This window comes from Taudactylus pleione, unplaced genomic scaffold (assembly GCF_031769625.1).
Source record: "Taudactylus pleione unplaced genomic scaffold, aTauple2 ptg000345l, whole genome shotgun sequence".
In the NCBI taxonomy this organism is placed as follows: domain Eukaryota; kingdom Metazoa; phylum Chordata; class Amphibia; order Anura; family Myobatrachidae; genus Taudactylus; species Taudactylus pleione.
In genome coordinates this window covers 1,497,534-1,513,840 of record NW_028284746.1, presented here as the reverse complement: position 1 = coordinate 1,513,840, position 16,307 = coordinate 1,497,534, and the positions used below count along the sequence as shown (strand labels likewise).

Below are 16,307 nucleotides of genomic sequence, written 5' to 3'. Positions count from 1 at the left end.
CCCCGGGGGGAGGTTAGGGTTAGGCTCCCCCCCGGGGGGAGGTTAGGGTTAGGCCCCCCCGGGGGACTTAGGTTTAGGCGGCGGGGAAGGGGGGGGATTAGGCACTTGGGGGGAGGTTAGGCACCCCAAAGGGAGGATTAGGGTTAGGGGGTAGAATAGGTTAGTTTATACTTGCCTTCCGACATTCGGTATTTCAACCTGTTGGGCTGCCGGGATTTGACCCGCCAGCAGACTCGTACTGATTCCCATACACTGTATGGATTGTAAGCTTCACTGGGGCAATGTGAGAGTGGCAGCATAAAGAGTAGATGCGCAGTGTACACAAATGATGATTTTCTTTAACATAAGTACAAAAATCCTTTTTTCGTAGACTGTTGCCCATTATGCCGACTGCTTGTCAGGTTTCTTAGATAAAGGACAATGGGCTGCCTTGCAGCTGACCCCTTTTGAGATGGATGGGTCATCTTAAAAGCACTAACACCTTGTGCCACCTGGGGGCTACAACGACTGAACCCTGGAACCTACTAGGTCTAGGACCTTTAATCGTCAAATAAGATCTCGCCCCACTATGTGGCCTGCAGTATTATCTTATTCAGCTCTGAAGAGAATTGGACCCTACCTGTGAATTGAAGCGATTCCAGAGTCGTCTTAGATTCCTTGTCTGCTTCTCAGGATTCTGGGAATTAATATGCAGGTCCAGTTGCAGATTTTCTGTCCCCCACATGACCGGTATCTAAAGCTGCACCACACAGGGGGTATTCTAGGGCGCCCCGAGCACGCACCTTAGTTGAGCAACTTTGCTTTTGGTCAGTTAGATTTTTAACTCTCAAAGATGTCCACTGCCTTATATACTCGGATATAAGTCATGGTAGGCCTACGAGAGGCCTCAGCTGTGAGAGAGAATTAATCCGCTCTTCTGTTCCATTCTTGAGAGATGCAGCACTAGACATGAGAATGGTGGATGACTTGGACAACCTCGAAATTAAGGTATCCACAAACGGAGATTACCACAGCTATCTCACTAGAAAGAGGATAACTCGCCAAAATCTGTAGGGACCTGACACTTTTGCCCACACTTGGTTAACCAGATCTGTAGAGGAAGGAAATTATTCTGGAGATTTCATGGTACTCTTAAACCAAGAAGTGTAGCAAATCTCCATTATTCCCAGTGACTGGCATTCTACCCCTGCACCCTGATGACCCAAATTCTCCCCTCCAAACAGAAATGTAAGCCTCAAAGTCTGGATCAAGCGTGCTTCACGTTTCCTAATGTAATGAAGCTTCAGATCCTGAGACCAAGCATGAAGCAGCCTTTTGCACGGATGCATCAAAAAGTCCACTAACCACCCCTTCAACACAAACCTCTCAAAACAATTGGGATACGTAAAGACCGTGCATAGAGCTGCTAAGACAGGCTTTTGGCAGACTTCAACACACAGCCTGCCAGGGATGAGATCCATTAATAGGGGGAGAAAGCATCACATCTTGAAGATAGCAGTCTTCCCTAAGGACGGTCCTTTCCGACAATCTTAGATCTTGGCCTTGCTGTGCAGAGTAGCCTTCACCTGGCCCGGCCTTTAGACTACTCTGTACATCGAAAGTACACAGATCCATGGTCTTGGTACCCATTGTGACTACTTAAGAAAGAATGTGGGAGCAGTTTCTTTTGCCTTACAGCCATCAGCTGTCTGGAATATGGAAACGCATGAAAAAATTAAACAAAAAAGGTAAAGACTGCAAAGCATCCCAAATGAAGTCTTCACACTGCTAGAGCCCTTTAAACTAAAGTGAGTGCTCTGGTAGGCATATGGTATAAGGGGGCGGAGCTGTGGACTAGTGATTTAAAGTGCCTGCCCACTTACTGCACCCACTATACCCCAACATTTCCAGTGTCCTCCAGTTGTAGCACTAAGCAAAGGTAAACAAATATTTAATGGTTCCTTGGTACTTTCCCATCTTGTCTACGCACACTTATAAAATATATAAATATTGTTATGTAGTAATTATTATTTTGATTTGCAGTGTAATGTTTTATATATTTGTATTCCTAGTAATTTCCTGATAAACATTTGTTCGATTAAGAGACTGATGTACGGATACTGTTGCGAGATGGGTAGTTTATTAGCTATCGTTACACAATTCTGTATGTAGTAGTGTTTGTTGTGGTTTCCTAGCTGTGGGTTCATGATTAAGTTAGTAGATAACATATGGTGGGATAGGTGTGCACAATGCTCTGTTAAACACAAATCTCTAACATGTTGAATGAAGACCCCAGAGAGCCTCAGCAGGGACTAATAAGAATACTTTACATTTTATTTGTACACCGAGCTGAACAATATAAGAGGTCAAAAGTGAGCCACAGTCCTTTCATGTTCTGCAGCAGGGGCTGTTTGACAGCTGTTAGGTAGCAAGAATTGCCCCTGATTTGGGCCAGATGTAAGACCATTCCTGGTATGGATGTGATTTTCATTGCCGCTAACTAATTCAACCTGTTGTTTTTTTTTCCACTTTTATTCTGTATTCTGGGAGTTAGTTATACACATATGTCTTTGTATGACAGAGCAATAAAGCTGGCAGACCGAGCTTCTCATTTATTTATGAAGTCATTTTTATAGCGTACACATATTTCAGTCATTCACATCAGTCCCTGCCCCGAAGGAGCTTACAATCTATATTCCCTATTACATAGACACATCTGTGCACCATGAGGAAACCCACATAAGCACGGGGAGACCATATAAACCCTTCTTTTTATGTTTGCTTATATCTTCCACAGAGGTGTATGTGTATATAGATACCTCTAGGTCCCACTGGTTGTTACTGTTAAGGGACCACTACTAAAGCATTGGAATAAAATCCGTTGACTGCTAACCTTACATTGCACTGCTGCTTTGTACAAGTATTGGCATTGTAAACCTACATTCCCCAGGCAGCTGAGGACGTCACTGGTCCTTCTATGAATGAATCAATCCTTTCACAGTCAGAAAATCAAAGCTGTCAATCTGTCAGTCACACTTTTTAGTTAGACCAATACCTCCATCCTAACAGGGCAGTCTCTTGGGGCAGAGTGACAGGGGGGCATTGTGGCTGAAGCACAAGAAGCTCTTTGGAGTTTGTGTCTGGTTTCTCCCCGGCAGCATCTTTTAGACCTCCTGAGTAAAGCAGACCTGTTATCCTCACATGCAGCCCACTAGTGTCTCAACAACATGAAAATACAAGGTTATTTTCTCCCACATCCATATCCTTTTGAACATGGCTTGACACAAAACAATACACCCAGACTACTGGAGTCCTGAGGATTCAGCATCTTCTGCAGGACTAGTCATCTGGCTGGCTGGTTACTCCCAGTTTTGCAGCAGTAGCCTAGCCTTAATAATTGTGGTTTTGCAATATAAAAGAGAACATTTCATTAGCCCCCATAGAAGGAAAATAACCATGGTATAAACTGTGCAATCTAAAAAAGGGTCAAACAGGCAGCATATGGGCGGGAGGAGGTAACCATGAGATAATTGGACAACAAAGTGAATGATTGCCCTTAACCGTAGCTCTCAGTGAGAAGCAAGAGGGTGAAGGGCCCTGCTTGTGAGATCTAACTGTCTGGGAAAAAAAATCAGGTGAATGGTGCGTACCACCTGCTCAACGTAATTTACCTGGGGTGGGGGATACATGTAATAGAATTCCTAGATGCACATCCTTCAGGTCCTTTTTACAATACAAATGTCAGCAACCCCTAATTACAAGTGTGATATCGGTACAAAGGCCCTCCCGCAGCGTCACTCTGTACTGATAATGGCTGATGCAGTTAGTGGGTGTGTCTTTGTTTTTTGTGCACTTCAACCAGTGCAGGAGGAGAATAGTAGACTTCTGCTGGTATGTGATAACCACTGTAGGCTTATGCTTGGCACCAGTGGTGGGAACAGTTTCCTGGGTGCTACTGGCATGTTGGGTAAATCGCTATGCCTGAGACATATTAGGCACTGCTGGGGTAATGTGTACAACACTGATGCTTTACTGTGAGTGCTGCTGGTACATGGTAAATGTTGGGTAAACACACTCCTAACAATTTTGTACATCACGCTCTGCGCACCGCAAGGCTTTTCTTTCATATTTGATGGCTTGTAAGTAACTTGGCCTTGACTACTAACTTTTTTGCCTGCTTTTGAAAGTACAGATGTCCTCATACATCTAGCGTCAATACGCCACAAAGCGAGACTTCCCTGGCGTGAGTGAGCTGCCAAGTACAGAGAGGCTCTTCTAGCGGCAGATGTTTGTTTTGTTTTTTTGCTGATAATGCATCTACAGTGCCTAGCAAAAGTATTCACCCCCTTTGCAGGTGTGCATCATTTCATTCACAGAACATGCCTACAACTGTGAAGCTGTATGTATATGTATGTGTGTGTGTGTGTGTGTGTGTGTGTGTGTGTGTATATATATATATATATATATGCGTGTTGTTTTTTTTTTTATATATATGTGTGTGTGTGTGTGTGTGTGTTTTTTTTTTATATATTTATTTATTGTGAATCGAACAACATTTAGGACAACATAACAGAAAACCTTAGCGTGCATAACTATTCACCCCCTAAAGTCAATACTTTGTCAAGCCACCTTCTGCGGCAATTACGGCCGCAAGTCACTTTGGATAAGTCTCTATGAGCTTTCCACATCTTGTCCCTGAGATTGTTGCCCATTTCTCAAGGCAAAACTGCTCCATCTCCTTCATGTTGGATGGTTTCCGCTTGTGAACAGCAATCTTCAAGTTTGACAACAGATTCTCAATTGGATGGAGATCTGGGCTTTGACTAGGCCATTCCAACACATTTAAATGTTTCCCCTTAAACCACTCGAGTGTTGCTTTGGGTCATTGTCCTGCTGGAAGGTGAACCTCCGTCCCAGTCTCATATCACAGGCAGACTGAACCAGGTTTTGCTCAAGAATATCCCTGTATTTAGCACCATCCATCTTTCCCTCGACTCAAATCAGTTTCCAAGTCCCTGCTGCTGAAACACATCCCCACTGCATGATGCTGCCACCACCATGTTTCACTGTGGGGATGGTGTTCTTGGGGTGAGGGGGGAAGTGTTGGGTTTGCACCAGACATAGCATTTTTCTTGGTTGCCGAAAAGTAAAATTTTAGTCTCATCTGACCAGAGCACCTTCCTCCATATATTTGGGGAGTCGCCCACATGCCTTTTGGCAAACTCAAATCGTGTCGTCTTATTTTTATAACTAAGTAATTGCTTTTTTCTGGCCACTCTTCCATAAAGCCCAGCTCTATGGAGTGTACGGCTTATTGTGGTCACATGCACAGATACACCAGTCTCTGCTGTGGAACTCTGCAGCTCTTTCAGGTTTACCTTTGGTCTCTGTGCTGCCTCTCTGATTAATGCCCTCCTTGCCCGGTCTGTGAGTTCTGGTGGGTGGCCCTCTCTTGGCAGGTTTGTTGTGGAACCATGTTCTTTCCATTTGTTGATGGGGAATCATCAAAGATTTGGATATTATTTTTATAACCCAACCCAGAATTGTACTTCTCAACAACTTTGTCCCTGACTTGTTTGGAGAGCTCCTTGGTCCTCATGGTGTGATGCCTCTAGCTTAGTGGTGTTGCAGCCTCTGGGGCCTTTCAGAAAAGTTGTGTTTATACTGACAGATCATGTGACACTTAGATGTCACACAGGTGGACTTCAGTTCACTAATTATGTGACTTCTGAAGGTAATTGGTTGCACCAGAACTTTTGAGGGGCTTCATAGCAAAGAGGGTGGGGTGATATGCACATGCCAATTTTCTGAATCTTATTTATAAAGATCATTTTTTATATAATTTTTTTCTCATTTCCCTTCACCAAATTAGACTATTTTGTGCAGATCCATCACATAAAATTCAGATTGAAAAAAATAAATTACAGGTTGTAATGTAACAAAATATGAAAAATGCAAAGGGTGTGAATACTTTTGCAAAGCACTGTAAGTCCCAATGCGATGCAACTGGGACGCACCAGCAGACTGTGCGGATTAATTTGATACGTAACACTTGCATTTCTGTGTGCACATGAGTCTGTATATGAACCACAACGGAACCTGGCATGGAAATAGCTGCGGCTGTTACATTGTAGCACTTTCTATACAGATTGAGACTGAGTTGCATACAGATATACAAGTGTCGTATATCAAATTAATCGGCACAGTCTTGTGTCACATCACGTTGCGACTTAGATGCATTTTCAGCAAAAAAAGACACAAGATGCCCGGCGCTCTCACGGGACCTGGTGCACCAAGAGGGGCTTTTTAGCGCAACTGCAGCAAAGATGTATAAGAACACATCTGTATTCAGTCAACAAATAAATGCCCTGTTAGTCATGAGTCTATAGAACATCTCTCAGAATGTCCCTGCATTGATCATCTCCAGTGGGGTCCCCTAATGTTAGCTGGAGCTGATGCATAGTTCCCTTTCTCACTCCCTTTACTCTGTACTGCTCCTAATACATATTTCATGCTTGTCTGGACAGTGTGATACATGTTTTTGGTTTCAATTTAGCAATTACCTTCCCGCATCATGTTCACTGCTGGGGTTTTACAATAATCTTTTGACTCCTCACCACTAGGGCTCCAAATGTGTGTTTTATTTGTGAAAAGAAAGCTGTATAAGACTTACCAAAAATGAGAGGAAACAGAACATCTGTATGGTCTGTAAGCCCCTCTCTGCACACTGTGAGGAACAATCTTTTACTCATCTCAGGCAGGGATATTCAACATGCTACCCTTTAGCTGCTGTGAAACTACACATACCAACATGCACTGCCAGTTTTATTATGCCCTAATAGCAAAACTGTAGCAAGGGTATGCAGTCGGGAAGCCGGCCGACCTAATCCCGACAGCCAGCTTCCCGACTGCTTAATCCCGGCGAGGGTTAAATGACAGGCGTCTAAATCTAGACGCCTGTCATTTTACCGACGCCTGGAGACCTGCGCCCGACATCCAAATCGAAGTGAAGCCGGGCGAGGACAGCTACGGTGGGGGAGGGTTAGGTTTAGTGCTCCCGGGGGGAGCTTAGGGTTATGCACCGCCCGGGGGACTTGGGTTTATGCGGCGGGGAAGGGGGGGTAAGGTTTAGGCACTTAGAGGGGGTGGGGGGGGTTAGGGTTAAGCACCCCTAAGGGAGGGTTAGGGGGTAGAATTAGGTTAGTGAATACTTACCTAGGGGCGATCAGGATTTTCATCCTTGTCGGGATTTCATACTAGTTCCTTCATCCTTGTCGGGTAAATCATACCGGTTCTATAGCAAGCCATGCTGGAATGTGTAGTCCCACAGCAGCAGTAGGGTTGCCTATTGAATACCCCTGGTCAATGGCAATTTGCACTAAATGAGTTTTCAGAAGTAAGAGAGACACAGGCCCTGATTCAGAGCCGGACACTCTGACAGAGTGCTCGCTCTGAATCAGGGCGTCTTTTTTTTTTTTTTTTTTTTAATTTATGGAGCGGCCTCCTGGCCACTCGCATTAGCTATGGGTTGCCACCCACAGCTAATGCGAGCGGCCAGGATGATGGTCGCGATGCTCAAGACCATCGCGACCATCGGGCTTGCGACGAGAGCTTTCGGCTCAAACAGAGCCGAAAGCTCTCCCACTGACATCACTTGTGATGTCAGTGGGGCCGCCCCCAGACGGTAGGCGTTTTCCTGGGAATGCCTCCATCTGGGCAGCCACCCGCCCACCAAAGGGGGCATGCTGTCACTCAACATCGACAGCACGCCCATTTTGTTGCGAGACCTGGAGCGACGGATTGCCCGTCGCTATCCGGGTCTCGCGCATGTGCACGACTGAGCCATCTCCGTCATGCGCTCTGGGCCACCATGGACCCAGTTGCGAGCATTCAGCGCTTGCGACCGGGTCTGAATCAGGCCCAGAGTACGATAAAGGGAAAACGGCAAAAAGAGGAAAGAAAATGTTAGTAGATCTGAAACAGTTTGATATTTTATATGACCGTTTTCCAAGTTTAAGAGTTAAACCTTAATACAAGTGTGGGTGAAAGTTGCATGATGATGATGTATTGATGCATATAAATAAAACTAGGTTCTTGCAAAGAATGTCTCATTGTAAGTTCTCATATATTAAAACTAACACATAGCCGTCTTCATGACCGATTGTGAGCTCTCGCTTTGATTTGTCTTGCAGATGTTTACGGAGTTACAGCAGATGCGTCAGCAGCTCCCGGACATGGAATTCGGAAGGCGCATGGCGGTGGAGCGGGAGCTGGAGAAAGTGGACGCCATTAAGTTAATCAATGTCATTTTTGACGAGACCGGACACTTTGTGCTGTATGGGACAATGCTGGGGATTAAAGTGATTAACATAGAAACTAACAGGTGAGAGGCTGTCATGGAACATTAGTGAAACTTTAACACAGTGCAGATGCCATGGGACAAAAGTGCTACAGAAGTGTGTGTTTTGCTGGGTGGGGGCTGGGTTATTGCTGCGCTTTATCATCCAAGTTTATTCACAATGTAATTTCTAGTCTTGACCCTTTTTGTTAGTATAGTGCAGTGCCATGGTTGTAATTAGGGATGTGCAAGCGGTGCCACCGTGCAGAGCCCTGCGGCTGCAGTGCCGTCCCGAGCGTCCTCAGGAGGGTCCAGACAAGCACACTGCAGCTTGTACAACTGCCCAGAGCATCCTGAGGCAGTAATGCTCTTCCAGGGTCTGGTGGCCCCTCCTCCCAGACATGACCTCATACACTCAGGGGGCGTGGCTGGCACAGGGTGCCGTAAAGCCCTCTCATGGCACTGTGCAGTGCATCCAGAAAATCCATAGCAATATGACGTAGCCAAGGTTTTTGCTACATTCAGAAGAGGCTCATTTAACAGCCAGAGCATCACTTCACACTACATGTTCCAAATTATATGGTGCAGTGTTTTCCCCCCCCAAAATTGCCAGCCTGGTGGCATTAAGAAGTTGCTGGGTGGGGGCAGTGTAATCTGGCTGGACACTGATCTAATTATTTTTGCAGATATTGCCCACTTGCTGGCTGGGCACAGATATAAATGTGTCCACTAATGCACAGCGCTGCATGCCTGTACTCTGTCTATCCTCTCTGCAATGTTTCCACTGTCAAAACAGCACCCTGCCTCTTAATAACAGGAAGGATCTTCGTTACTGTTCCAGTCACAGTAACGTAAGAGCGGTGCGACTCTGATATTGGCCATCAGATCCGTTGAGCAGTATAGCGGTGCGACTCTGATATTGGCCATCAGATCCGTTGAGCAGTATAGCGGTGCGACTCTGATATTGGCCATCGGATCCGTTGAGCAGGATGGCGGTGCGACTCTGATATTGGCCATCGGATCCGTTGAGCAGTATAGCGCTAGGTGACCTGTAGAAAAAAATAAAAATAAAAAAAAATATATATGTATTTTGTATCTCTTTTTTTTTTTTTTTTTTTTTTTTTTTTTTTTTTTTTTACATTCCATCAGACTCCAATTCAGTAAATAGGTGAACTAATGCACAATATTTGATTGTTGTTCAGCCATCATAAGATCTTTAGTCTATGCCTTGAATTAAAGGCTCAGTGTTTATAGGGTCCGGCAATTCAGTCTGGCTCATTCGTGAACTTAGTATGGGGAAGAAGAAGAAAACTCTCTTGTTGGGGGCACTCGAATGTAAAGGTTATAATAAGAATAATATATAAAAAATAACTTTTATTAGATATATTTTAAAATACCAAAAACAAGTCTGAGCCTGTTACTTATTGGCATTACTGTTGGAATAACAGCTATAAATTATCACAAGCAGAACACGAACATACATAGAACATAAGACAACATATAATACAATACTTATCACAATTATGTGAAGCTAAGTGAAATATTACAAATAGGTCTATAATTCTCTGTCTCATACAATATTGAGACCTATATAAAACATATACTAGTTCAATGACCTCATAATGTCGTCATAGCACAATGGCTAATCAGAATTACGGCAGAAGCATACAAGGAAATCTTCTAGAAAAGAATGTGATAATAACCATACAATATTCAATATAGGTTACGTGAGATATCACAGCACAATAACACTGAACAGTAATCAGAGAAATACAATGATAAGGGGGTCAGATGAAATAATAGCTGACCCTGCAAATATCAAAATGAATATAAGTAAATCACAGGTTGTAATGAGAGGCAGATCACATGTAGGTCGCCTGTGATACCACCCAGGTACTTGTAGACAGTAAGGTTATAGGAAAAAGTAAAGCTACTCCTTTATGTGGAGTTTACAAAATAGCAGCTGCTGCATGCCATTGTATAACCATTGAATGGCATGTGAGCGTACTATAAAGGTACTCCCAGGGTAGGGAATAAGTATAATGAGTATCTGCTGTTGGACTGCGTTAAAAAGAAGGTCCTGGTGTAAACATTGCAGGAACCTCTAATAGGCGCACCCCAATGAGAGTACTCATAGAGACAATAGTTATCGTAATGAAATAACACAGCATAGGTTTGCGATCTGTGCTGCTGCCAGTCATATACCAAAGGTAGTGGTGAGTGGTGGGAAACCCAGATCGCAAACAGGTGTTCTTCACAAGGGGAAACAGCGCATACTGCCAGAGGCCAGTTGTTAAGAGCATTCTTAAGGTTCATATCCACTAGATGATTAAATTGAACGTTATCGTTGAATAATAGTTTGAAAATCGTTTACAACTTTTTTTTCAAACGATCTGTAAACGACCAGCGATGCTTGCTCCCACTGGTCGTTTAGACATCCATCATCGTACAAATATGTTGTACAGCCTGACGATAACGTCAGGTTCAGCATGTTTGCAGATGATTGATGTGCCTACAGTGAACGACTGCTCTTTCAGTGTAGGCTCATCACAGACTGACAAACGACTGCACGATTACAATGTCGTAATCATGCAGTCGTTCTGTGGTCTTTTAGTGGATGTGTGCCTTTAGACTTCCTGAGCGCCATATAATAGCCGTGGTTCAGGTATTAGCCTGTGCTACTGTAGATTGTCTGACTAAGTGGGTGAGACCTTCCTGTGCCAGCCAGTGCTATAAGCCTGTACTTGTTCCTTCCCCAGGTGCGTGCGCATCCTTGGCAAGCAAGAAAACATCAGGGTGATGCAACTTGCTTTATTCCAGGGGGTGGCCAAGAAGCATCGTGCTGCTACCACAGTGGAGATGAAGGCCTCCGATAATCCCGTCCTCCTGAGTATTCAGCCTGACCCCACCATCGTGTGCACCGCCTTCAAAAAGAATCGCTTTTATATGGTTAGTGCCGTATTCACCGCAAATGCTAATGTCCACCTATGTACTTATAATTTGTATCTTAGTAATTGTATCAAATACTTAATGGTTCAAACAACTACTAGATCATCTTTTCAGACAAGTTAATGATCGTAGCCGCACAGAATCCAACCTTAAGTTAATGCCAACTATTGTAGGTTCCATAATATGAAGAACACTTTAAAATTAAAAAAAAAACTTTTTATAGGAACGTTTTCTGCAATTTTTATTTTATCTATTATTAGTTGCCACAAGTAGACATAGAAACAATTCCAGTAGATGGCAAAATACAATGCTCAAAATAGTGGGCAGTGGCAGATAAGTACAGGGGATAGGGTATGGCAGCTGGCTTTAGCTGGGGTTAGCAGGCAGTGGTGATTGTTTAGTTGGAGGCACAAATCATATGGGTGAGCAAACAGCGTCGGTGTGTACTGGTAGTGAGCATAATGTAAGGGGAAGAACAAGGGGGAGAGGGCCCTGTGCTTACATTCTACAGGGAGGCGGTAAAAAGGGTGAACTGGGACGGAGACCAGTAAGGAGAGAGTGAATTTAGAAGGGCTGGTGGGATTTAGTAAAAAGGTACTGTATATTTATAGGGAACATTTACAGTTGGGGAATCTGGTGGTAAGGCTGATTTGGCAAGGGAAAGCGTTCCAGAGGTGGTGGGTGCAGTGGGGAAATCTTGGGAGTGGGAGGAAGTGACTAGAGAAGAGGTGGGGCCGCAGTTGGAGGAGCAGCGGAGAGGGTGGGAAGGAGTGGGGAAAGGTTGGAGATATAAGTAGGGGATGAATGACTTAAGGCGCATATCCACTACACAATATAAATGGACGATTGAGCGATAACGACATCGTTATCGCTCAATCGTTCATTAATCGTGCAGTGAATATGCCGGCAGCAGCCAGCAATGCTCGCTCCTGCTGGTCGTTGTTGGCATCTGTCATCGCCTGAACATATACTGCCCAACCTGACTATCTCATTAGGTTGTGCATGTTCGGGGATGAGGGAGGGTGCCTGCACTGAATGACCTATCATTCAGTGAGGGCACATCATCCACTGCACAGTATAATGAATGATAACGAGGTCGTTATCGCTCAATTGTTCTTTCTCCATCCACTAAGGGACACTGAAGTCTCAGTACAGTGGGTTATAGATGTGAGATAACCGGGAGCTGGCACTTTAATAAATTTGAATTGTAGCTAGCTCCTTCCCCTCTTTACCCCCCTCCAGGTCAGTCTAAATTTTGTTCCAAGAAAATCAATGGATCCTCGATCAGCATGAAGATCAGAAAGGCAGCTCGCTGCCCCTGCCTGTCTGCTTTGTTGGAGCTGCCGAGAGAACTCACCGCCGCTGCTTGCAGCACATGCTGGGGGGTAGCCACATGCGCTGCATGCGGCCTTCGTTGCGCTCCCCCATTAGCAAGCCCGCCGCCGGCAGCATTTGACAGCAGAAGGTTAATGACTCCTGGCACTCTGAGTAGCAGGGTGACCAGGAGAAAATTACAGGCGGGCATTAAAAACACTAAGCAGCAAGAATGGATGGGGGTGGAGCCTAACACACAGTTTTGCTTCTGCCTCCCAGCAGCCCCAGCACTTCCAGAAGGAGGCTGGTGGCCATTTTACAAACACAGACTGCTGCCACATGCAGAGAATAAGATCTGTCTGTCTAGATTGTGTTAATTGCACTGGTCTCTGAAGCAGAGCTGGTTGGGCGCGGTTGATATAATCTCCCTCTATGCCCCTATCTATTCTTCAAACTGTGTGTGTGTGTGTGTGGTGTTGTTTTGTCTGTATCACTACCTTTTTTCTCTGTGTGCTGTGTACAGTGAAGTGGTAGAATGTCATCTAAGTGGTCTAAGGCTGCACAAAAAAACTTTCTCCTGTAAGAATTGTGTAGTGAATGTTTACACATGGACTATCATCCAGTTCCCTGTTGTGTGAGAAGTGTTTCAGAGACACAGGCTGCAGCATCCGCACAAAATTCATGGACTGATCAAATTACATCAGTCATGTTTCACATGTCTGCAGAGCTAGAAACTTCTCGCAGGGAGAGAGAGGTTGAAAGATCTCAAAGGTCTGCCTTCTCTGAACCAGCCCAGGTTCTTTCCGGGGCATCGTCCTCTAGTGTCCCTACCAGGAGACTTATACCGTATCCTCTTATGTGGAATGATACGGAAGAGGACGACATGCCTGATACGGAGGAAGGGGAGGTACAGGACCGTATAGACGAACAGGCGCCAGAGGAGGTGGAGCCTGTATATCAGGGAGTAGAGGCGCTGATTGCAGCGGTACTCCAGGTGTTACATGTTGAGGACAGGGATCCTGTAGAGGTAAGGCCGTCTATCTTTAATAAAAAGCAAAGACTGGCAGCCTCCTTTCCAGTGTCTGAGGAATTGGACGAGATCCTTACCTCAGCGTGGAAACACCCTGATAAAAGGTTTCAGATTTCAAGGAAGCTTTTATCATACTATCCCTTTCCTGCAGAAAGCAGGCATTTATGCAAAACACCTCCTTCAGTGGACGTCTGTCAAAAAAGACAGTGCTCCCTGTTCCAGGGGCAGTGTCTTTAAAGGAGCCTTCTGACAGGAAGTTAGAAACTACCTTGAAGTCAATGTACACTGTAGCAGGGGTGTCTCTTCGACCCGCATTAGTCAGCTGTTGAGTCAACAAGGCGGTGGAAGCATGGGCTACGCAGCTCGCTGAGGGCCTTAAGATTGGGGCTCCGGCGGAGGATCTGGTTCCTCTAGCGGAACAGATTGCAGAGTCTGCTTGGAGAGGCTTCTAAGGGTATTTGTAGTCTGTCCTCTAGATCCTCGACCTTGGCTGTCTCAGCCCGCAGAGCCCTGTGGCTGCGACAATGGCAGGCGGATGTGGAATACAAGAGAGCCATGGAATCTCTTCCATTCACAGGAGAAGCTCTGTTTCGAACGGAACTGGATAAGTGGATATCTCAAGCCACAGGTGGTAAGTCCACTAATCTCCCATCTGCTGCTCCTCCCCCCAGGAAGACCTTTGCCGGACCGTCCTTTCGTATTCCAGTGAGATTCAGGGGTCGTGGCACAGGCGCTTCCTTTATCTCCCGTGGTCCCAGAGGCAGGGGTAGAGCCGCTGCATCCTCCTCCCAGCATGATAAGGATTCAGTTAAGCCTCCAGCATGACGCGCTCCCTTCTCTCCTGGGGGACCCCAGGGTGGGAGCTCGCCTTTGCAACTTCAAGGAAGTTTGGATCAAGTCTTGCCAGGCTGCGTGGGTCCGGGATATCATTATTCTGGGGTTGAAGCTGGATTTTCAGATCCAACCTCCTCCTCGTTTTTTCACAACCGGTTTGCCTGCATCTGCGGACTAACGGGTTGTTATACAGGAGGCAATACAAAAGTAATAGTGCATGTCCCTATCCACCAGCAGGGTCAAGGTTTTTATTCCGGCTTGTTTGTGGTTCCCAAGCCAGACTGCTCGGTAAGACCCATTCTGAACTTGAAACATCTCAATCCCTGTTTGCGGACTTTCAAGTTCAAGATAGAGTCCCTGCAATCAGTCATTGCAGGGCTAGAGAGGGGCGAGTTTCTCGTATCCTTAGATATAAAGGATGCTTATCTCCACATTCCCATTTGGCCTCCTCATCAGGCATTCCTTCGGTTCGCAGTGCGGGCCTCTCATTTTCAAATCCAGGCCTCACCTTTCGGTCTTTCATCAGCACCAAGAGTGTTCACGAAGGTCATGACAGTAATGATGGCCCTTCTTCGGATACAAGGGGTTACTATCGTCCCTTACTTGGACGACCTACTCCTCAAGGCTCCGTCAGTCTTTCAATTACTGCACGACATCTGGGTAACACAGGACCTCATTCAGAGTCTGTCGTAAGCGGCCGCTCGGTCGTACGCCTAATGACCGAGAAACTGAAAAAGAAAGCAATCGCACGGCCGGTCGGTCGCAGCCAAAGTGAAGCCCATACGTGAAAAATGCACCTCTAGCTAGCGAGTGATAGCAGCTAGCGATCAAGTCAATCGTTGTCAGTTGCTGTATGTTGTTTTCTTCTGATGGTTGCGGCCGCTTGTGTTGTGTTGATGCCCACATGTCATGTTTCCATGCTCTATCGATCAGCTTGTTGACAATTATTTAATTACTGTTCTAAAGTGTAGTGTGGTTTTTTTTTTGTTTTTTTTTTAATTTCTTTATTTTTCGCATGCTGCCAAATGCAAAAAAATTTATATATCTAGATTCTTGAAAAAAAAAAAGTAAAAATATTGAACAAACTACTGAAATCGTGTCAGATTTAATAATGAAAAATATACATTGTTAATCAAGGTATTGAAAAAGCAGAGGATATGAAAAGACTGGTGCAGGCTAAATAATACAAATTACACCAAAAATTAAAAAAAAAAAACGCATAGAAAAAGCCATCCCTATGAAATGTATTTATTCTTATTATTCGCTAATGCAAACGCAGCTGAATCAACTACAATCCAATTAGCAGTGTTATTAGCTTCAACAAACGATTAGCTGCTTGCATTGTGTGGCTCAGAATAGAAATATCAATCCTAACATTCGATAGTCTCGATTGTACTCTAGGGCTTGCGAGAGCACGTACCCAACCTCAAGCTGTACAATTAGCCAGGCCTCGAACCTGCCCCCAGAGTGACTTTTTACTACTTCCGGCCTTCTATGTCGGTCGTAGCAGGTAATTTATGTACGCCCCTAAAACGCCCTCAAAACGCTGAGGCGCGCCTGCGTTTTCAGACCACCACCCCCGTCAACACCCATAAACAGCCTTTCATGTCAATCAACTCTCTGAAGCCACTTCATGCTCGTAAGCCTTACGATCTACAGCATTTGGATCGCAAAGCCTCTTACGCACATGCGCACAACTAACCGTGCGCATGCGTGGTTTGGAAACATCGGATGCGTACGACCGAGCGGCCGCTTACGACCGTCTCTGAATGAGGTCCAGAGTCTGCTGTTGCTACACAGATGGATCCTGAATTACCAAAAATCTCATCTGCAGCCTACACAGCGTCTGCCTTTCCTAGGGAT

At 45.2% G+C, this 16,307-nt stretch overlaps 2 protein-coding genes across 2 annotated transcripts in view; one reads left to right on the top strand and one right to left on the bottom strand.

Annotated features, from left to right (window-relative positions):
* Positions 1-16,307, top strand: part of PPWD1 (peptidylprolyl isomerase domain and WD repeat containing 1) — a 38,090-nt gene that overhangs the window by 9,676 nt on the left and 12,107 nt on the right. Inside the window, exons 6-7 of the mRNA XM_088444055.1 lie at positions 8,172-8,362; positions 11,077-11,266. Of these exons, the coding sequence (XP_088300181.1) occupies positions 8,172-8,362; positions 11,077-11,266 (381 nt within the window). The remainder of the gene's footprint in view (positions 1-8,171; positions 8,363-11,076; positions 11,267-16,307) is intronic.
* The window catches only part of TRIM23 (tripartite motif containing 23), a 65,971-nt gene continuing 58,747 nt past the window's right edge, over positions 9,084-16,307 (bottom strand). The window contains exon 13 of the mRNA XM_088444056.1: positions 9,084-9,366. The gene's annotated coding sequence lies outside the window, so the exon portion shown is untranslated. The remainder of the gene's footprint in view (positions 9,367-16,307) is intronic.